Below are 23,888 nucleotides of genomic sequence, written 5' to 3' on the forward strand. Positions count from 1 at the left end.
CCGGGGCAGATGGAGAAGAGACGACGCCAGGGAGGGCTTCCTAGAGGACATGGCTGGCTCTGCCTTCTGAAGGGGAGAGATGAAACTGATGAAGGAAGCAATAGTAGGTCCGAGATAGAAAGCAGTCCATACACAGACACGGAAAACAGAGGCTCTGAGTGTGGAGTATGTGGGGTGGCCTATCATTTCGTAGGGCTAGAGTACGAGGTACAAGGGAAGGAGCTACTGGCCATCAAGGGCCTTAGGCATCATGCTGGGGCTTTTCTTCTGTGAGGAACCAACAGCTGGGCAAGTATTTTACACATGGGCTTAACACAATGTGCTCAGCATTTTATAAATATTCCCAGGAGAGCAGTGAGAGAATGGACTGGGGTTTGGGAGAACAGCGAGGGTGGAAATGGGGAAGTAGGTCTGAGATAGATGAAGAAATCCAGCAGTGGACTCCTGAAGGCCTGCCCAGAGGCAACAGCAAAGAAGACAAGGCCTTACCTAGATGAATCATAGCACAGATTTGGAATAACGTGACCAAATGAAAGTATCTGGTGAAGGGAAAGGAAGTCCAGGATGCCATCATGGTTTAGGGCAATGGAGCTGGAAGGATGTGTTAATGTGCTTCAAGGTAGTAAACGCAACACCTGCAGAGAGAGAGGGTCGGGTCAGCCCCGCACACAGTCCACACCGCCGAGGCACCACCCAAAAGGAAACACCTGGAATCTGCTGCGTGGACGCTCCAGGAACAGAACCCTGGTATGCCTGGGCTTGAAGAGGAGCAGTGCGAAGAAGTCTGGAGGGAGAGGCCAAGAAGGCGAAGGAAGAGCCGGGTAGAGATCAGTTCTCCAAGATGCATCATTGCTGCAGGAACTTAGTATCTGACCACGATGAGAATCTACACCAGGCAAGTGTTTCCACCATCCCTGAGGGAAGTTCTAAATGCATGTCTCTTACATGTACTCTTGAGTACAAGATCTGTTATTAAAAATGCTAAATTTGGAAAAAAGATTTTTTTTTTTTTTCCGTGAGTTAAAACCATTTGTCTTTATTTAAAAACGAGCACTTCTACGTGTTATAATGAAAGTGAGAACTGGTGAATGCTTAGGCCTTTCAAGTACCTGAAGGGGAGGCTGGGCCACCAACGAGGCCAAGAGAGGGATCACGGATGGACCTGAGGGTTGCCAGCCGCCGACTTTCTGGGGGCACAGGCTTAGTGATCGTCCAGCCACCATTCTCATCTGTGGTCCTAAACCTTACTGCAGACGGTAACAGTATTCCAGTAGGAAAGATTAGGGTTGTCTCCTTTTTTTTTTTTTTTTTTTTTTTTTTGAGCAAATTTTCAGGAGTTGACCTTATCTTCTTCGAGAAACTGAAAGGTAGGTGAGTGTGAGCTTAAATAAACACATCTGCAGATAGATCTGTGAGAAAAGGGGACTTCTAGAACATGGGGAAGTGACCTTTGCTTCCTTCCACGGCAGGCCCCAGAGCAGGGACATGCTATACTGATTTTTCAACAAGACTCTGACTTGAATACTTTATCAACTAAATGCAAGGTAAAAGCATTCACATTTAATTTCTGAGTATACTGGAAACCATTCAAAGAATTTTAAGGCTAGTAAGAAGGTGGGAAAAATAATATCAGCCAGAAAGCATGGGCTGTTTATGGAGAATTAGGTTACGCCAGCTGATCTCACTATCAGCCGATTATATTTTCATCACAATGTGCATCTCTACCTGCATACATTTATGTATCTAATCTACATATACGTACATACAAATATTTATTAAAACACACACACAAAGTCTGCATTTCACATCTTTCTTTTTAAAGTGACTAAGTCAATATTACATTTTAAATTCTGGAAGTGTCAAAACAGACCTATTTTGCACAGAAATATTCTAATGCCTGTAACCACGCTAAATAAAGCAAGGTCTTTCAAATCAATCAGTCTGAAGTGTGAGAAGGCTGAAATTCAAAAAGCAGAATGTAAAGGATATATACTTTATACAATACTAAAACCTTTCTGAAAGTCCACATCTGTAGAGCTAGGAAGAAGAAAAAGCTTCCCATAAGAGCTCAGGGTCAACTAAAAAAGTACATGGTACCTTCAAAATAAAAGGTCTTATTTCATTATTCTTTCTGTAGCGGATGCATAAAGAGAGCCCAAGACTAGCCAGCTGTAAAAAGAATATACTGTATTTTTTTTTAAGATTTTATTTATTTGACAGACAGAGAATAACAAGTAGGCAGAGAGGCAGGCAGAGAGAGAGAGGGAAAGCGGGCTCCCTGATGAGCAGAGAGCCCGATGCAGGGCTCGATCCCAGGATCCTGGGATCATGACCTGAGCTGAAGGCAGAGGCTTTAAACCACTGAGCCACCCAGGTGCCCCAAGAATATACTGTATTTTTAAAAGGCAAACTCTAAAATGCAGGACTTACATAAATCTTTTCACATTTATGACTAATTTATCTTAACAATACCTTTTTTAAAAAATCTTTTAAAATTTTCATTGTTATAGTCCTGTTTTATCCCTTCATTGTATCTAACCTTATTTTTTGTATACATATAGGTTTTGTTCTTTAAAATTTTGGGATACAATTTCTTCTAAATAGATCAAAATATACCCTAAATATAGCACATGGCTTTGTTTTAGTCACCAGCCTGATCACATTCTCTCCTTTTTTTTCTTTTTCCAACCACTTATTAATTCCTTTTTTAGAATCTTTTTTATTTCCATCTTTATAGTCATATTCCATCCCTTGTGTTTACCCTTTCATTCATATAAATATATATATATATACATATATATTTATATTTATATATATATAAGTTTTCCTTTTAAATTTTGGGAGGTAGTTTCTTCTAACACATCAGAATACACTGAAAATCAAGTGGGTGGCTCTGTTCTATTCACCAGTCTAACATATACACACACATATATATATATGTGTGTGTGTGTGTGTGTGTTTGTGTGTGTGTGTGTGTGTGTGTGTGTGTGTGTATAAATATTTTTTTAATTTCTTAAATTTTCGCTCCTTTCTTCCCCCCCCCATTTCAGGTGTCTTCTGATTTGGGTAACATATATTTTTCTGGGGTCATTACCACCCTTTTAGTATTTTCTTCTCTCATTCATATATTCTTAACTGGATAAAATGACAAAGTGGAAAAAATCACCACAAAAAAACCAAAAATCAAACAAACAAAAACAAAAACAAGAGGCAGTACCAATGCCTAGGGACCTAATCAATACTGACACTGGTAATATGTCAGAACTAGAGTTCAGAATGACGATCATCAAGGAGCTAGCTGGGCTCGAAGAAGGCATGGAATCCCTTTCTGGAGAAATAAGAGAACTAAAATCTAACCAAGTTGAAATAAAAAAGCTATTAATGAGGTGCAATAAAAAATGGAGGCTCTTCTATCTGCTATCTTCTATCTTCTATCTGCTAGGATAAATGAGGCAGAAGAGACAATTAGTGATATAGAAGACCACATGATGAAGAATAAAGAAGCTGAGAAAAAGAGACAAACACTACTGGACCATGAGGGGATGATTCGAGAGATAAGTGATACCATAAGACAAAACAATATTAGAATAATTGGGATCCCAGAAGAAGAAGAAAGGGGGGGCAGAAGGTATATTGGAGCAAATTATAGTAGAGAATTTCCCTAATATGGCAAAGGGAACAAGCATCAAAATCCAGGAGGCACAGAGAATTCCCCTCAAAATCAATAAAAATAGGTCAACAACCCATCATCTAATATTAAAACTTCCAAGTCTCAGTGACAAAGAGAAAATCCTGAAAGCAGCTCAGGACAAGAGGTAACATACAATGGTAGAAATAGTAGATTGGCAGCAGACTTATCCAGAGACCTGGCAGGCCAGAAAGGACTGGCATGATATATTCAGAGCACTAGAAGAGAAAAATATGCAGCCAAGAATACTATATCCAGCTAGGCTACCATTGAAAATAGAAGGAGAGATAAAAAGCTTCCAAGACACACAAAAATTAAAAGAATTTGCAAACACCAAACCAGCCCTACAGGAAATACTGAAAGGGGGTCCTCTAAGCAAAGAGAGAGCCTAAAAGTAATAGACCAGAAAGGATCAGAGAAAATATACAGTAATAGTCACCTTACAGGCAATACAATGGCACTGAATTCTTAAATTCTTATCTTTCAGTAGTTACCCTGAATGTAAATGGGCTAAATAACCCACTCAAAAAACACAGGGTATCAGAATGGATAAAAAAATAAGACCCATCGATATGCTGTCTGCAAGAAACTCATTTTAGACCCAAAGACACCTCCAGATTTAAAGTGAGGGGGTGGAAAACAATTTACCATGCCAGTGGACATCAAAAGAAAGCTGGGGTGGGAATCCTTATACCAAATAAATTAGATTTTAAGCCAAAAACTCTAATAAGACATGAGGAAGGACATTATATCATACTTAAATGGTCTGTGCAAGAGAAGTTCTAACAATTATAAATATCTATGCCCCTAACATGGGAATAGCCAATTACATAAACCAATTAATAGTAAAATCAAAGAAACACACAGACAATAATACAATAATAGTATGGGACTTTAACATCCCCCTCACTGGAATGCACAGATCATCTAAGCAAAAGATGAACAAGGAAATAAAGGCCTTAAATGACACACTGGACCAGATGGACATCACAGATATATTCAGAACATTCCATCCCAAAGCAAAAGAATACATATTTTTCTCAAGTGCACATGGAACATTCTCCAGAATTAATCAGATCCTGGGTCACAAATCAGGTCTCAACTGGTCCAAAAGATTGGGATCATTCCCTGCATATTTTCAGACTATAATGCTCTGAAGCTAGAACTCAATCACAAGGGGAAAGTTGGAATGAACTCAAATACATGGAGGTTAAGAGCATTCTACTAAAGAATGAATGGGTCAATCAGGAAATTAAAGAATTGAAAAAATTCATGGAAACAAATGGAAATAAAAACATAACTGTTCAAAAGCTTTGGGACATAGCAATGGCGGTCCTGAGAGGAAAGTATATAGTGATACAAGCATTTCGGAAGAAACAAAAAAGGCCTCAAGTATACAACCTAACCCTACACCTAAAGGAGCTGGAGAAAGAACAGCAAAGAAAGCCTAAACTCAATAGGAGAAGAGGAATAATAAAGATCAGAGCAGAAATCAGTGAAATAGAAACCAAAAGAATAGTAGAACAAATCAATGAAACTAGGAGCTGGTTCTTTGAAACAATAAGATTGATAAACCCCTGGCCAGATGTATCAAAAGGAAAAGAGAAAGGACCCAAATAAATAAAATCATGAATGAAAGAGGAGAGATCACAACCAACACCAAAGAAATACAAAAAATTACAAAAACATATTATGAGCAACTATACGCCAGCAAATTTGACAATCTGAAAGAAATGGATGCATTCCTAGAGACATATAAACTACCAATACTGAACCAGGAAGAAATAGAAAACCTGAACAGACCCATAACCAGTAAGGAGATTGAAGCTGTCATCAAAAATTGCACAAAAAACAAGAGCCCAGGACCGGTCGGCTTCCCAAGGAAATTCTACAAAACATTTAACGAAGAATTAGTATCTTTTTCCTGAAACTGTTCCAAAAAATAGAAATGGAAGAAAACTTCCAAATTCATTTTCTGAGGCCAGTATTACCTTGATCCCCAAACCAGACAAAGACCCCATCAAAAAGAATTACAGACCAATATCCTTGATGAACACAGATGTAAAAAATTCTCACCAAAATACTAACCTGTAGGATCCAACAGTACATTAAATGGATTTTTCACCATGACCAAGTGGGATTTATTCCTGAGCTGCAAGGTTGGTTTAACATCCTCAAATCAATCAATGTGATAAAATACACTAATAAAAGAAAGAACAAGAACCATTTGATACTCTCAATAGATGCTGAAAAAGCATTTGACAAAGGACAGCATCCTTTCTTGATCAAAACCCTTCAAAGTGTGTAGGGATAGAGTGTACATACCTCAGTATCATAAAAACCATGTATGAAAAACCCACAGCGAATATCATTCTCAATAGGGAAAAACTGAGAGCTTTTACTGTAAGGTCAGAAACACGGCAGGGATGTCCACTATCACCACTGCTATGCAACATAGGACTAGAAGTCCTAACCTCAGCAATCAGGCAACAAAAAGAAATAAAAGGCATCCGAATTGGCAAAGAAGAAGTCAAACTCTTACTCTTTGCAGATGATATGATACTTTATGTGGAAAACCCAAAAGACTCCATTCTAAAACTGCTAGAACTCATACAGGAATTCAGTAAAGTGTCAGGATATAAAATCAATGCAGAGAAATCAGTTGCATTTCTATACACCAACAGCCAAGATAGAAGAAAGAGAAATTAAGGACTCAATCTCATTTACAATTGCACACAAAACCATAGAATACCTAGGAATAAACCTAACCAAAGAGGCATAGAATCTGTACTAAGAAAACTATAAAGTACTCATGAAAGAAATTGAGGAAGACACAAAGAAATGGAAAAACATTCCATGCTCATGGGTTGGAAGAACAAATAGTGTGAAAATGTTGATGCTACCTAAAACAATCTACACATTGAATGCAATCCCTATCAAAATACCATCAATATTTTTCAAAGAAATGGAACAAATAATCCTAAAATTTATATGGAAGCAGAAAAGACCCCGAATAGCCAGAGGAATGTTGAAAAAGAAAGCCAAAGTTGATGGCATCACAATTCCAGACTTCAAGCTCTATTACAAAGGTGTAATCTTCAAGACAGTATAGTACTGGCTTAAAAACAGACACACAGATCAATGGAACAGAATAGAGAGCCCAGAAATAGACCCTCAACTCTATGGTTAACTAATCTTGGACAAAGCAGGAAAGAATGTCCAATGGAAGAAATACAGTCTCTTCAACAAATGGTGTTGGGGAAATTGGACAGCCACACACAGAAAAATGAAACTGGACCATATCCTTACACCAGACACATAAGTAGACGCCAAATAGATGAAAGATCTCAATGTGAGACAGGAATCCATCAAAATCCTTGAGGAGGACACAGGCAGCAACCTCTTTGACCTCAGCCATAGCAAATTCTTCCCAGAAACATCGCCAAAGGCAAGGGCAGCGAGGGCAAAAATGAACTACTGGGACTTCATCAAGATCAAAATCTTTTGCACAGCAAAGGAAAGAGTCAACAAATCCAAAAGACAACTGACAGAATGGGAGAAGATATTCATAAATGACATATCAGTTAAAGGGATAGTATCCAAAAATCTATAAATAACTTAACCAATCGCAACACCCAAAGAACAAATAATCCAATCAAGAAATAGGCAGAAGACATGAACAGACATTTCTGCAAAGAAGACATCCAGGTAGCCAACAGACATAGGAAAAAGTGCTCAGCATCACTCAGCATCAGGGAAATATAAATCAAAACCACAATGGTTAAAATTAACAAGTCAGAAACTACAGGTGTTGGCGAGGATGTAGAGAAAGGGGAACCCTCCTACACTGTTGGTGGGAATGCAAGCTGGTGCATTCACTCTGGAAAACAGTATGAAGGTTCCTCAAGTAGTTGAAAATAGAGCTACCCCACGACCCAGCAATCACACTACTGGGTATTTACCCCAAGATACAAATGTAGTGATCCAAAGGGGCACATGCACCCAAATGTTTGTAGCAGCAATGGCCACAATAGCCACAATATGGAAAGAGCCTAGATGTCCATTCATCCATCAACATCCATCAACATCCATCAACAAATGAATGGATAAAGAAGATGTAATATATAAATAAACATGCACACACACATATGTATACACACACAATGGAATACTATGCAGCCATCAAAAGAAATGAAATCTGCCATTTGCAACAACGTGGATGGCACTAGAGGGTATTATGCTGAGCAAAATAAATCAATCAGAGAAAGAAAATTGTCATACGATCTCTCTGATATGAGGAATTTGAGAGGCAGGGCGGGACGTCATGGGGGGTAGGGAAGGAAAAAAATGAAACAAGATGGGATTAGGAGGGACACAAACTGTAAGAGACTCTTAATCTCAGGAAACAAACTGCGGGTTCCTGGGGTGGGGGAGGGATGGGGTGGCTGGGTGATGGACACTGGGGAGGGTATGTGCTATGGTGAGTACTGTGAATTATGTTAGCCTGATGATTCACAGACCTGTACCCATGAGGCAAATAATACATTATATGTCAATAAAAATAATTAAAAAAAAAGACAAAATCCCTGCTTGTATTCTAATAAGTATAAATTTGCATTAATAACAATAATGATAACAGGGCCATCTACTGAGAATGTCTTATGTGCTGGGTGCTAGTATTGGTGCTGATGTTTTAATAACTATAATACATAGCTACTATAATATATATTTTATATATATATTATATATATGTTATATTATATATGCAGAAGCAAGCCTGAAGTCGAGCTGCCTTTCACAGCTCGACTATATATATATATAATATACATATATATAATATATATAATAGCAGCATATATATACTATATACATAATGTATGATATATTATACATATAATGTAAGGGCCTGCCCCTCCCAGAGGAACTAGCTTGTGGACCCCGGAAGTAGGGGCGGGGCAGGCCGGGTGAAGACGTCCAATCGGTGTGGCGTGGGTATATCCACTGGGTGAATTAGGATTCAATTGGCTACCTGTGTAGGGGCGGGGCTCAACCACCCCCATAAAGGTTGGTCTGCGAGGCTGGCGGGGAAAAAGAAGAAGGAGAGCTGTCAGAAGAAGAAGAAGGAAGAAGCAGCAGCAGAAGAGTCGGCGGGAGCAGAAGAAGGAGAGTCGGCGGGAGCAGAAGAAAGAGAGCTGTGACAGCTCTTGTAAGAGCTATAGGAGCTGTCGCAGCTCTCGTTAAGAGCTGTAGGAGCTGTAACAGCTCTTGTAGGAGCTGTAACAGCTCTTGTAAGAGCTGTGAGAGTGTGACAGCTCTTGTCAGAGCTAGACGAGCCGCTGGCAGCTCCGACGCCCCCAGCCCCGCCCACACCGCGGCTTCAGCAGCGGCGCCGTGGGGAGCAGCGGAGCCACCTGCAGCGGAGCCACCATCAGTCCCGACGCCAGCTGTCCCAGCATGCCAGCAGCAGCCGAGCCGCCAGTGGTCCCGACGCCAGCGGCCCCGCTGACACACAGCGGGGAACGGCCTAGACGCCAGCAACCTTGCTGCGAACGGCCTCGCTGCCAGGAGCGGCCTTGATACCCTGAGCCGCAGCCTCGCTGGAGCTGCGCCATTCCGGGGAGTGGCTTCGTCTGGAAAGAGGCTTCCTCGGTGAGCAGCCCTGTGGGAGGCAGCATCGTCAGGAAAGAGGCTTCCTCCAGAGTGGCCTCTTTTTGTGAGCAGCCTTGTCCGAGGAGTGGCCTCGCCGGAGCAGCCCTTGTCCGGGGAGCAGCCTTTCCGGGGAGCAGCCCTGTCTGAGGAGCGACCTCATCAGCTGCGGCCTCGTCCTGGGAGTGGCCTCGTCCAGAGTGGCCTCATCTACAGAAAGGCCTTGTCCAGAGCAGCCACGTTGGGAGCGGACTTGCCGGGGTCATCGTCGTCACCTTTTCGTAAGAGACAGCCCTGACCGGTCAGTTTGATTTTTTGATGCTTGGCGTGAAATAAAGCTTTGTTTGATTTTTGCTCTAATCAGTCTCGTTCTTTGATCACGGACCCTAACAATAATAATAATAACTATAATTTTACTAAAAGAACAAGAATTCATTGAGCACTTACTATGCACTGGGTACTCTTCCAGAAGCCTTCCACTTCACCCTTATGATGGTCCTATAAAGCAGATACTAGCAAATTTCACTAATTCTAAAATGTGTATTTCTTGACATTTTTGCACCTCTTGGTTTGAGAAGTGTCTTCTAAATGAAATGGTGTCTTCTAAGATGGTGTCTCGACATTATAATGAGCAATGCTGCTTTCCTTCCTCAGTATTATATAAATTAAGGGCAAGACTTATAATTAATAGTGTTTCAGAGTCTATGAAATACAGTATTATTCTCATTTTATGGAGGAAACAGAGGTAAAAAAAAACTTAAGTATCTTGGCAAGGTCACACAGCAGGGCAAGGTCGAGATAGCAATGTAAATTAAAGACCAAATTATTCTTTGTGACTAAGAGGAGAAGATTTTAAAAGTTAGTTGACACAGCATGTAGGAGAGGGTGTGAGGAAACACTGTTTTACCTTGAGGGTGGGAATGTACTTTGGAACATCTCATTGGGGGGTAACCTGCTATCCTTATGATTTAAAACGCACTCACCTATGATAGAGTCATTCTACTTCTAGAAATTCATCATATGGTTGATATTTACACAGACATGAAAGGACACGTTCATGAGATTATACACCACAGCACTATCTGTAAGATTAGAAGATCATAAGCTACCCGAAGACCCATCAGTACGAGTCTAGCTAGATATGGCCAACACCTGGTACAGAATACATCCATTTACTTTTTCAAAAAGGGATGAGGCAGTTCTTTATGTGCTGGTTGAAATCATTTCCAAGACGTGCAATCGTATGAAAGAGGAAATGTAAGAATTTGTATCTATGTTAATATTTGAATAAAAAAGCAAGTGTCTATATAAAACACAGATAGGTATGTGCTTACGTAGGTAAAAATAACCCTAGAAATAAACACATAAAACCAGAAACCGTGGTTGCTTCTGGAGAAGTGAACAAGGGTCTGTAACGGTGAGGAGGAGCCTTTCTTTGATACCGTAGTAAGCGTTCTGTTACTGACTTTATAATCAAAAACGGAGAACAAACTTAGTACCCTCGCCCACAGCTGTGGCCGTTACTCCTGGAACATTCCAACTATGTAGTGACACGGGCAGAGCCTCAAACCGGGAATTAAGAAACTGGGTTTTAACCCTGTATCCTTGGGATGATGGGTAAGTGCTTTTGTATAGTTATGGTAGGCAGATCAAAAGAAAAGTAAAATACACTTCATATATACAACACATTAAATTCTGATCCGGAATTCAGGGTCTTTCCTTGAAAGGGGGAAATAAAAGCAAGATGTGATCTCCGTCCTGCAGACATCCACAGTGCAGCAGAGTGGAACAGTTAGGCCAATAATAATATGTAACAGAGCAAAGTAAGAAAATGCAGTATTTGCTGTCATCTCCCTCTACTGCCCCGCTGGATTATGAGCATCTTAGCCCCGTCACTGTGCCTGTCCTCCAGGGAAAAACCCACATTTATTGGATGGAGCTGAATTCTCAGAGCACAAGTCAAGTAATAAAGGCATACGTGCGTCAGAGTGGTAGCGTGAGATCAATTTTCCTGGGGCATCCGAGAAGGGGAAATTAAACTGAATTCGGAAGAATAAATTCAACAGGACAAAGGAACCTGTTCTCACCTACGCAGTGGAGATAGAATGGGGGTGAGGTAGGATCGCAGGAACTCTAACGGCGTTCCCAGCTCTACGGTTAAGACTGTATAATCGGAGGGTGGACCGCTGTGTCCAGCCGTCAGTGAGTAGCTCCGGTGGAAGGGAAGTCCCAGGACGCAAGACCCCGCATCAAGACCCCAAGGAGACACATTATGGAGGGCAAAAGGCAAGAATATCTAAGAAACAGTGGAGAAATGCAAAAGTGGAATGGTAAGAAAATATGAATGCCAAGGATGGACAGGGGAAGGTAATCAGCCTGTACCTAGAGACAACTGAAAACAGGAGAGTGTGAAAAAGGCCTGGGAGGATGGGGTGGTGGAAAAGATCAAATGAAACCTTAACCCGCGGCAACTTAAAATTTTAAATTAGATCAGAAAAAGAAAGTGTTGATAAGAAATAGTGAGGGGTGAAGACAAACAAGCAGCTTTAAAATCATCCCCCTCAAAAGAAAAAAATCTTAAACGGAATTAGAGATCTGCTTTATGCACAGTAGCTGGATTATTATACTTTATGGTAATTAAAAATGGATAGTCTCCTTTCTTACCCATGTGTGTTCCATACATTAACGGAGCTAAATTAAAAAGAACTTGAGTTTTTAGAACTCTCTCATTTTTATTTGACACGTGTGCCTTTAAAATATCTCCGGAATTCTGAAAGGCACCCCAAGGTAGTGTTGAATAATGGAAAATATTAGCAGTCATTAGAAGAAGCTAGTTAACTTTTTTTTCCCCCAGATGCTAAAATTCCAGTTTTCCAATTTCAAGATTAGAGTGTTAATGTATACACGAGAAAAACACCACAGATGCTAACTGTAATCCCGTCTTCTTAATGTTGCACAAAAACCCGTGAGAAAGTGAATTATTGGCCTGTGGAAATACTTGCATTTCACTGTTTTTGGCCAAAGAATTCTGGAAATCGTGCAAGTCTGACTCTGTATCGCAGGTTGGTAATCATATGAGAGGGGTGTACAGACCGAGGCCTTTCAGCCACTGTTAATGATGTGCTGAGGAAGACACAGGCCAGACCTGGGGAGCCCATTCCGCAAACAGCATCAACCCGCAGCCCACCAATCACAGGACTCTGGACAGTCTTAAAACTTGAGCAGTAGAGCTAAAAAGAGAGAGAGAGAGAGAAAAGAAAAGCAGAAAGAGCTTCCTCCTTCCTCTAGTGACTGCTACGTTACTTGCTACGAGCATCACCAGCACTAATGTTTCTCCGTACATCTCAACAGAAATAACTTCAGCTACGAAGAAGTCATTAATTATGCTTTATGATAAAATATACTTCGGAGAAACAAAGTGTGATTTTCAGGGGGGAAATGAAAATTCTTATTCCTTGAAAATCAGGTATGGGTATGTTTTAATTTAACTTCTGTTTGTGTCTTCCAAGCAATTTCCCAGACAGATTTCCCAGGGTAAAATGCTGTTATAAGATTTTAGAGAACTAAGGTCAAATGAGTAAGTTGTTTTTTCTTCTTTTTAAGATTTTATTTATTTATTTCATAGAGACACAGCAAGAGAGGGAACACAAGCAGTGAGGAGGGAGAGAGAGAAGCAGGCTTCCCACTGAGCAAGGAGCCTGATGTGGGACTAGATCCCAGAACCCTGGGATCATGACCTGAGCCGAAAGCAGATACTTAACAATTGAGCCACCCACGCATCCCTTATCTTCTTTTTCTATTTAAGTGTGTATTTAAATCCTAGTTAGTTAATATACAGTGTAATACTAGCTTCAGGTGTACAATATAGTGACTCAACACTTGCCAACATCACCATTGCTCATTACAAAATACCCTCCTTAGTCCCCATCCTCCCACCCACCTCCCTTCTGGCAGGTTCTATCTTTTTTTTTTTTTTTTTCTTTCTTTTTTTTCTTTTTAAGACTTTATTTATTTGGAGGAGAGCGAGAGAAAGAGAAAATAAGCATGGAGGAGGAGCAGAGGAAGAGGGAGAAACAGGATCCCCACTGAGCAAGGAGCCCAATGCAGGGCTCAGTCTCAGAACCTGGGATCATGACCTGAGCGGAAGGCAGACGCTGAACAGACTGAGCCACCCAGGCGTCCTAGTTCTATCTTCTTAATTAAAAATATCTGTCATAGGTGTCAGTCTTTGAGAGGAGGCCAGGCATGGCATACAAATAAGGATGGGATGAGGAGTAGGGGCAAATATTCTTACATCCTTAGCACCAAATGCAGGGGAGGTTTTAAAATCATTTTTTTAAAAAAATTTCATTCCATTTTGGGATTTTCTTTACTTTTCATCTTCCTGTCTCAATTTGCCAAAGTGAACTATGTCATACCTGTGCTGCCTGGGTTGCCAGATAAAAAGAGCACACCAAGGTGCATATTAATTTTAGATGAATGAATGAATTTTCAGTATATCTACGTCCTACTATTGTGTGGGGCTTAATTCATATAAAAAAATGCTCACTGGGGCACCTGGGTGGCTCAGTGGGTTAAGCCTCTGCCTTCAGCTCAGGTCATGATCTCGGGGTCCTGGGATCGAGTCCCGCATCGGGCTCTCTGGTAGGCAGGGAGCCTGCTTCCTCCTCTCTCTCTCTGCCTGCTGCTCTGCTTACTTGTGATCTCTCTCTCTCTGTCAAATGAATAAATAAAATCTTAAAAAAAAAATGCTCACCGTTTAGCTGAAATTTGAATTTAACTGGGTGTGCTGTGTTTTATTTGCTAATTCTGGCAACCCTGGCATACCGACTGGCTACTATGCCAGACACCTGTGTTGTCCCAGTGGTAGTGGGAAAGGCTGGTAAGCGGTCGTACACAGTGGTGATGAGACACAGTCAGGGTTGGGACAGGGTGCAGAGACTGATGACGGAGGACAGGCAGGGTGACTGGTGGAACAGTGTAGGGCAAGCCCAGGGGTGGCTGTAGGGCACCTTCAGCTCCTGGTACAATGCTGTTCCTCTCCCTGCCCTTGGCTCACTTCCGCCCTGTGCTGGTGAATTTCGTAGAGACGGTACGCAAGCGATGGCAGGAAGAAAGGAGACTCCTTCAGGTTTGAGAAATAATTTGAAAACACAGTAACTCCCATATCTATGTAAATGTTCTTTTGATTATTTTTTACCAATACTTTCATGTAGTGCATGTTGGCAAAGGATTTCAATACGAACTTTGCTTCTTCCCCTATTACTAAGATTTCTGAGAGTGCTTGGGTGGAGAGGTGGAGAGGAGAGAGTATCTACTAACTACGACGTTCTTAACCCCAGATGCAGGAAACTTCCCAATTTCTGCATCATGACCCCGCCTTCCCATAAAAGGAAGTCACAGTGCCAGCTGGGGTCCGGGTAAGTGGCCCAGGACGTCACCCTACCTGCTTCTAAGCTGCTCTGCTACTGTTTTCCCATGCCGACGTGTCATGGCTTCAGATGACTTTCTCCTCAACCTTTCTCAGTGGTTCAGACTCTGCCTTACCCTATTTCTCTGGCTCGGACACCTCCTACCCTGTTGGTCCTGAAGAAGGCAGGCAGGAGTGCGGGAAGGCAAGACGGGGAACAGAGCGCGGGGCCAGCCTGATCTGTTGGTCTCTGGTCATACTCGCCCTGACGTCGGCTTTACTCAACACATCTCGGCCCCAGGCTGATGGAGAATCAGCCAGCTGGGCCCCGGCCACTGGGGGTCAGGGTGGTGGTTTTCAGGATCCGGCCTGGCTGCTTTACTGTCTGCTTCACCAGCAGCTCAGTCCACGGACTCCTCGATGCTCTTCCCCTGCTTCTGACTTCGGTCCCTTTCATTCCCTCTCACACTTCTTTCTTCCTAGAGCTCACCTACCTAGAATTTGACTCTGAAGTGGCGGGGGGCGGGGAGGGGAGAGGCAGGGAAAGAAGGGTCACTTTGACCATGACCTTAAGGGTCAGTCCACCTTTTATTAGAGCATCTTACACGGTGACTCTTTAGCTACTCCTGGTACCAGGGTGATGAGCCTGGACTCTGGAGCCTGACTGCTCTGTAACTTATGGGCTCTGTGACCCTGAGCAGTCAGGGGATCTCCCGGGTCTGTCTCCTCACCTGTAAAATAGGGGATAACCCGAGTCCTCACCTTATAGGGTCGGTATGAAGAGTAAAGGACTTCTGCAGGTCTGTAAAGCTTTGGGGATAGTGCCAGTTACATGGTGTGCACTGTATACCTGAATAATAATAGTAACAACAACAATACTAAAAGGTCCCCTCAGATTCCATTCTCTTTGTCAGTCCTCAGGGTGACTGGCAAAGCAGGAAGCTGGCATCCACCAGGCCAGGATCTATGTCTGCCCTTTTCGCCTCCTTCCGTGTCCCCCATCCTTGCAGTTCCGGTCACATCATAAACTAACGTGTAAAAAAAATGTTCGGGTTTTAGATCAATGTCATTTTAGAAGGAAAAGAGAAAAATACAGAGATAGAGTGGCAAAGCGATGCTCAAGGAAAGCTGTTGAGTTAGACCACTGGAATCACTCGCTGGGGAGGGTTAAATATGAAGACGACGCCTTTGGGTCAGGCTGGCACAGATCAGGAAGCAGAAGGGTAGCCAGACGCATTTACTGCTGAAGGAAAACCCCGCTGAACCACGTCTGCACCTCGCTAATGGCTCTAGGATCCCCTTGAGAGGGAAGACATTTTAACCAACGGGAGCGCAGATGTATAGCGGGATGTGCTTTAGTGACACGCTTTGCTTTGAGGCTGAGTTCGTCGTTCGGCTTTAGGGTAGAGATCACGGGATGTGAACGGGGGTTTACTCTTTCCTGAAGTACTCACCTCCCCATGCCTCCCGGCTCTACAACAGTAAGCAACTCGACCAACTGGGCATTTATCCAGTCGTTCCTGATCCTTAGCAACATCTCCCTCCCCTCTTTTAAAAAAGATTTTATTTATTTATTTGACAGACAGAGATCACAAGTAGGCAGAGAGGAGGGCAGACAGAGAAGGGGAAGCAGGCTCCCGGACGCTGAGCAGAGAGCCCGATGCGGGACTCGATCCCAGGACCCTGGGATCATGACCTGAGCCGAAGGCAGAGGCTTTGACCCGCTGAGCCATTCAGGCGCCCCAGCAACATCCCCTTTTTAAACATTTTTTGGTCTTTGCCAAAGATGGAGAAGAGAGTGAAGTGCACAAAAGGCTTTGGACAAGCTGTGCGAAGCGTGGCGTCAACACGCCGAGTCAATAACTTGTCTCTCTGCCCGCGCGCGCCGTGCAGATCTGGCTATGGTAAAGTGCCGCATCCGTTAAAAACCGAATGTGCTATTTCCAGACAGCAGATAGCTCGAAGCTCAACAGGGCCAGCAGGCCGGGATCCAAATTCCCATCTCCCCTCGGGAGGAACCACTCAAACCGCTCTGTTGGGACATGTTCCTCGCAGCGCAGGGGATGATGACGGCTTGACCATACTGCGGCTGCCTTGGGACTGAGTCGAATGGCCGTTATTCTCCAAACAGAGAGAGCTGGGTAGAGGGACTTCTGTTATCTTAAATCACTAGACAAATCCGACTGATGGAGAAATGTAGATCAATACGGGATTTCTAACGCGAAACTGCCCCTTTCGCCCCAGGTAGGACATATGTATTTATGGAACTCGATGCCGCAGGGACTATAGTCTCTCAGGGAAGGGAGGATGGTGGCATATCCCATGACTTTTTCCCCCCAAGACTTTAAAAATAAACTTTTGCTGTACGCTTCTCTCCACATGAAGCCACAGACAATATTTTTAAACATTTTTTATTAAATCATATTTCATTGCACACGGGGAGGCATGAATTCACAGATGTGTTTGTATTAATAGCAGAGTTTAAGGTAGCCTTAGGAAGTGTGGGTTATGCAAATACAAGTCGGAATTTTTGGTACATTTATATCGCACTTAAAAATGCGCTGTACTGATAAGTTAGTCATAATTCTTCTACTCAAGTTATGCCTAGTGTACTCTTTAAGATAAAAATGTTGTGTACTTTGAGGTTTTTACAGTATCTAATGATATAAAAAAGTAATTTGGGGGAATATGGATTCTCTGCTCATTTTTTCTGCCTGCACACAGTATTTCGTCCTTTACCCAGCTATGTTCAACCCCTCTTACTATTTCTCTGTTATTAAACCACGTTCTACAGTAATACTTCATTCATCCAACCTTTAAAAAAACAGCTATTCCTAAGTTTCCAAGATAAATAATACCTATCCTTAAAATAGCAGTATTTCCAAAAATAGACCATATACGTCTCTACTATCCTCAAACATCTGCCTCTTCATGTAATTCAGGGCCAATTATTTTACTCTGGGACTCCGAAAATGGGTAGGGATCTTTGGGTATTTGGGTCCAAATTAAGTGGTCCTGGGTAGCGGCACTTCTGAGTTCCTTTGTTGATGACTTAGCGTCTTTATGGCCTTGGCCTTGCCCTCCTTTTAGCCTGCTGCCAGTTTTTAATGGAGCTCTAGCTTCTGGAAGCCATAGCCACCCTCTTTGTAGCTGCTGCTGGGCTGGATTATTTTGGGGGAAGCCAGACATGTACGCCTGTTAGAAGTATTCTTTTTAAAAATGGACTGCTCGTGGATGGGGGACTTGAAGAGGTAACGAGGTGGGGGAAGAGAATTAAACAGGGAGGTGGACAGGCTGGGTCCTGGCTGGCGGGCGGGCAGGCTTTGAGCTGGGTTTCAGGCGTGGAGACTCCCGCCCAGAAGGCCCCTGGCTGTGTAAAGCACTGATGTCGGTCTCCCATCTGCTTGTACAGTAACTCATACACAGCTGCTTGTGGGGGCACATAGGAATTTGTGTACAGCTCAGCTGATGTATGTCTGTGTTGGTAGAAAAATTCTCAAAATAACACTAGTCCCCAAAAAACCCCCCCAAAAAAGCCAAAAAGGAAAAGCCAATTCCACCAACATGGCTTTACAGTAATGTTTCTTCTCTCACATGTGTTTATGTATTTATGTCCATGAATATAGAAAATTCTGAAATAATAAGTCATTCCAAGAACATGAGATGTTCAGTTTATAAAATATAGAAACTGTAACAGTAACCCGTTTAAGACTCTCTTTTAATGGTGGAATATATATAAAGTTACAGAGCATAACTGTGTTTAGAGACTAAACTCTCCAGATATTAAAAACCACCACAGACTGAAACAGAATTGTGTACTTTTTCTTCCAATTTTCATATTTTATAATAGCTTTTTAACGTTAGCAGATGATAAACATCTGTGTTTAGCTAATAAACTGAGATATCCCCCCGAACACATAACTCTGATAAAAACCTAACAAGAAAGAAAAAAGGGGGGTAAGGAAGGAAATAAAGAGGGAGAGAGAGAGAGACATCTTTTATATGCATGGCAATACTTCTTTCGGACCAAAGACAGAAAGCACATGCTAATAAGCAGAGTTTTAATAAAAACTGTTCTAATTATAGCCCTACTCTGCTTACCCGTAACTTATCCAAAGAAAATATTCAACTCCAGATACATGGAAGGGTTCTGGACCTGTAACTTTTCCTCGTAGTTAGGATGATGTGTTTTCAGAAATTACAAGCTATGTTTATTATGTGTTTATTAAAATAACAGAGGACAGCATACAGAGCACAAAATAAAACCGAATTACCTGCTGCTTTGGATTCTCTTTACCAATGTTCCTTTTTACGAGGACAGAAAAATGGGAATTGGCTTTTCATCAAGCCATTCTCTGTAAGTCTGTATTACAAGAACTGGAAACAGTTTTTTGTTTTGTTTTTTTTAAATGGTCGTGGAACCAGAGAGAACACTGCAAAATGAAATTCTTCCCATCTCCAGCCAAATTTGTCTTAGAGTATAAAAAATAAATCAGGTAATTTCCTTAAGACTCATTTGGAGCGCACATTTTGCTCTACGCTTTATTTGCTTTCTGCAACAGCATTTAAGAGAAACCCAACTGACCATTTACAACGTAAACAGTGGCTTCAAAGGACGATCAAGAAACACACCTGGCCTCAGTCAAACACCACTGGTGTGTTTAACCCGGTGACTCTCCTGTGCCTGGGGTCAGGCAGGACCAATCTTGGCTGGGCTGGGGGAGTTGGGGAGGAGAAAAGAGCAAACACAGCTGACGCACCGGGAAGAGAACGGCTGGACTATCCTTTGTAATTACCACTGTTTTAACAGTTTCTAGCAGGCCGGGCTATCATTTCAGTGACCCACTATAATTTGGGATGAAACCCTGGGAAATGATGCCAACTTTAGAACAGAAGCTGCATTTCTGAGTTGACTCAGCATAAGGAACCCACTGAAATGCTGAGTGTTCCTTCTTTGGTATAACTTTACGTCAAGGGGAAAATTAACGATAAAAAGAATCTAGCTAGAGAGGAAACAAATACCACAACGTTCACTCCCAGGAAAATTTCCATCCATGTTAACAAAAAAAAAAAAAAAGAAAGAAAGAAAAGAAAATATTCAGAATAGCATGATGAACCCCCATAAACTCATCATTCAGTTTCATTCATCATCGACACACGGCCAGTCTGATTTTACTGTATCCTACCCACTTTCTGCCTTGCATTCTTTTTTTTTTTTTTTAAAGATTTTAATTATTTATTTGACGGACAGAGATCACAAGTAGGCAGAGAGGCAGGCAAAGAGAGAGGAGGAGTCAGGCTCCCTGCTGAGCAGAAAGCCCGATGCGGGGCTCTATCCTAGGACCCTGAGATCATGACCTGAGCCGAAGGCAGAGGCTTTAACCCACTGAGCCACCCAGGCGCCCCACATTCTTTTTTTAAAAGCACGTCACAGACAGCCTATATTTTATTTTATATAAGCTTTCATTTATAACATGTATATATTTAATTCGAAGATCACTACAGAGATCTCACCGAGCACGAGATGCTTAAGCCAACTCTAACCACATCTTACAAAACATTCTATGTTAAAACCTATCTGCTTAGAAAGCTAATTTGTTGAATATAATTGGGTACTTAAAATGACAAAGTAACTTGAATCATGACCTCCTTGTTGTATTTTATTTATGGGGGCGGGGGACGATTCTAAGACCGAGAGAGCAGTGTCTGTTCCTCAGCCCCTGTGGTCCTAGTCGCTGTGGACACTGACCAACAGCAGGAAAGGTTGACAGTGACCCAGTGAGACGTGTCTGGATGGAGCGCTGGAGAAAGGGGCAGGAGCTGCCTGGAAACTTTCCCCTTTTCCGTCCCTACACATGCAGAATGAAGTAGAATGCCAACAGGCCAAACCTTTGGAACTTCAAAAATCACTCACCAAGCAGTCCAGCTCTTTACAATAATTTATTACCGATCCTGAAGCAAAGATCAAAAGGAACTCCGTCTAGCACTTATACTCAACTCCTCACTGCCCAATGACTAATTGGTAGAGGAATGAAGTCTTCACAAGGGAAGCCAAAATAATCTGAGGTGACTTTGATACAATGCCACAAAGGATATGAAGAGGAAGCCGGTAGAAGCTGCAAATGGCTAAGTTCCATTAAGAGTTCTAATAAAAGAATAATGGAATTTCCCTTAACTGTGAATCAAAAAATGTTAGAAGTGGGCAAAATTTACACACGTCGGGCAAGACCTTTGATTTGTCAAAGCCTTTTGTTGTTCCTGAATGTTGACTTTAGCCATTGCTGCATATCTGTTAATTAAATTAAATGGCTTCATCTAAAACACTACAACTCTCCTATCAGGAATCCGGCCAGCCTCCTTCCCTTTGCTGGCATGTTCCTTATCTGCCGGCACCTTCTCTCTCTACCGTCAGGCATTACTGGCTCTCCTGATCTCTTTCAAACAAATTGCCATATTCTGCAAAGGGACTGATTTAACTTGAAAAACGCAACATGAAATGATATCATTTTTAGTACTGTAGATTGTCATGGTCACACGAAGGATAAACACAAGCTTTCACAAATTATTGGTGCTTAAAGTCAATTGGTCACTACAGAAACACTAGAAGCTACTGAAAATCTTTCAACTTTTATGAACAACTGGCACAGTCTTTTCCTCCTGAATCCAGACATCTCCGTAATTCCCAACTGAGGAAAATAGTTTTCACACTACTTATTTTGGCTAGTTAAAAAATCCCCACCACATGTCTCCTTGTAAATTCACAGATCAAGACTGAAGTTTATATTAGCATTTCAAGTGTGCAAATTTTTTGTTCGCTTCTGAAATCACCTCGAATTAACAGATTTCCTGGAACCTTTACATGATGCAGAAGTGGTGCGGGAGCCTTGGGAACCCTGTAATATATTTCCCCACGATGATGTGGTGGTGAGAGTTTTCTTTAAAGACAGTCAGGTGTGCGTGCGTGTGTGTTTTTAAAGAGCTCTTATGCAAATAGATGGTGAAATGCTTCCAAGTAAAAAGTTGTCTGGGAATTCTTCAAATACAGGGAGTGAAGAGCGTGGGGTACAATTGGAGCAACATGGGCCATAGGTCCTTCAAGTTGGGGGACAAATATGTGGGAGTCTCGGCACTATCTGGTCTTCTGTGGGGCAAAACTTCGGGAAGCAGGCATTTCAGGTATTACGTTATATACTGCTCTTTCTTTGGGATTTTATCCAGAGAAAATAACTCTGTTAGGAGCAATGGAAAGCCAAAGCGTTGGTAAGGCCTATGTCAACTGTCTTTACCAATTCAAAAGTTAAGTTCATTTCTTCAGCATTTGGAAAGAAAAAACCAACCAAGTAAATAACACCCCCAAATCTGTCTTTGCCTCATCTTTGAGATTTCAGGAACAACGTGTAACTGGATTTTAATGTGAATAAGATATAATTATTTTAGTTCAGAAATGAAGATTTTTTGACTTCTTTAGCAGAGATAAACTGCTGACAAATTAAAATGGAAACACAAATGTAATTGGAAAGCATACTTCAAAATCACTATCCGCTGGCGGGAACTGTGCTCTATGTTCAGAAAGACTTGAATCCAACACACGAATAACATGTTTCTCTTACCTTGTGATCGTACGGACTGTAAGAATGGAACACCCGGGAAAGGTCTTTCGTTCTTTGTTTTTTCTGTGGAAGAAAACACAAACATGTGAGTTGACAGGTGACGAAAATATACATGTGCAAAAGTATCTAGATGTCTGTCTATGTATCTCTCTGTCTACCTATCCACCTGCACGAAGACATTGTTTAAGAGGTTCTTCCTTGTGCAGAGTGAGGGACCACAGTGCCAATCCGGGATACGGGGTTGCAATCAGAAATCATAGCCACTTGATGGCTTTGTGGGTCATTGTCACAGACCAGCGAGGAGACCTTTCCCTGGTGGCTTCAGAGTTGAAACAGTAATCATCATCAGAAACTCTATTTTCAAACACATGAGATTAAACAGAAGAGACTACACCGAAGAGAAAAACTGAGACGCTTGGATTTCACTGTAATGCCAACTGCTGTTACCCGGACCTGGACGCCGATGTGCGTCCAGTGAAACAGGACACCTTCCCCTGGCTTCCTAGTCACAGCTCAGGCCTCTGCCTGAGACTGCCTTTGTTCTGTCCTGCCGTGTAGCCCAAGTGCCTTGTGTGGTGTCTCACAAGTGCCTTGTGTGGTGTCTCACACGCAGCACTCGAAGCTATTAGCTTAAGGAATAAACGAATTCACCTGACTTAGACGGGCATATCTATAATGATGACATAAGCCTCATAGTTGGTGATGAAAAGAGAAGCCTCTTTTCCTGCTAATGAGATGGTTTTTTCCAGCTGAACGCACTACCTGAGGACCGTCTCTACCTCCTGCTCCCCAGTGTCTGTGACAGGGGGAGGGGGGCGGTGGGGTTCTCTTCTGGTCGACAGGAAGAAGCAGCTTGTTTTCTCATACTGAGACCTGTCCACTCATCAGAACCACCACGGGAAATCCTGCGTGTGGTTCTAGATCTTCCGTGCATGTATTTTCACATACAATTATTACTTTCAAAGAAAGGGGACCGTTCTGTATACACTGTCCCAAAACTGACTTTTTCCAACTTCACAACTGGTTCTTGCCAAACTTAAAAACCTGTATAACCAGATCCGCAATCCCTTACACGGGGTACTGAAATCCAAAAACTGCAATCTGAAATTTTTTTCAGCATTTCACTTCCACTTTTTCATAAAATGATCATCTTGGCACAAACATCTTTGCCAGTGTGACAGTGTGCACTTTTCTCAGAAACAACACATTGTACCGGTGCAGACGCAGAGTCAGATAGCCCGGCACGCTGATCACCTTGATGGATAATGGCGAACGGCCTCCTCCCTCCAAACCCTACCCCGATGTGCCTTCCCAGCAAGAGTGAACGAGAGAAGGGACTGCCGCATAAGTTGGAAATTCTTCATTTCTCTTTTCCATGTAGAGGTTAGGATGTTTCTCAATTCACTGAGCAGATGAAACCTCTTTAAAACAGAGATCGAACATCTTCCCAGGTGCCAATTACAGAACTGATTTTTTCTACGTCGTCGAGTTAGCCCACGACTGTATCCTGCAATGCTGGTGCGAGCGTGGTCTC

The 23,888-nt window shown here is 42.2% G+C and overlaps 1 protein-coding gene across 2 annotated transcripts in view; it reads right to left on the reverse strand.

Annotated features, from left to right (window-relative positions):
* Positions 1-23,888, reverse strand: part of LOC111138564 (CDK5 regulatory subunit associated protein 1 like 1) — a 653,240-nt gene that overhangs the window by 103,771 nt on the left and 525,581 nt on the right. For both annotated transcript variants that reach the window (XM_022490583.1, XM_022490584.1), the window contains exon 12: positions 22,355-22,417. In XM_022490583.1, coding sequence (XP_022346291.1) covers positions 22,355-22,417 — 63 coding nt within the window. The remainder of the gene's footprint in view (positions 1-22,354; positions 22,418-23,888) is intronic.

This window comes from Enhydra lutris, unplaced genomic scaffold (assembly GCF_002288905.1).
Source record: "Enhydra lutris kenyoni isolate GAN:26980312 unplaced genomic scaffold, ASM228890v2 scaffoldscaffold93, whole genome shotgun sequence".
Taxonomy (NCBI): Eukaryota; Metazoa; Chordata; class Mammalia; order Carnivora; family Mustelidae; genus Enhydra; species Enhydra lutris.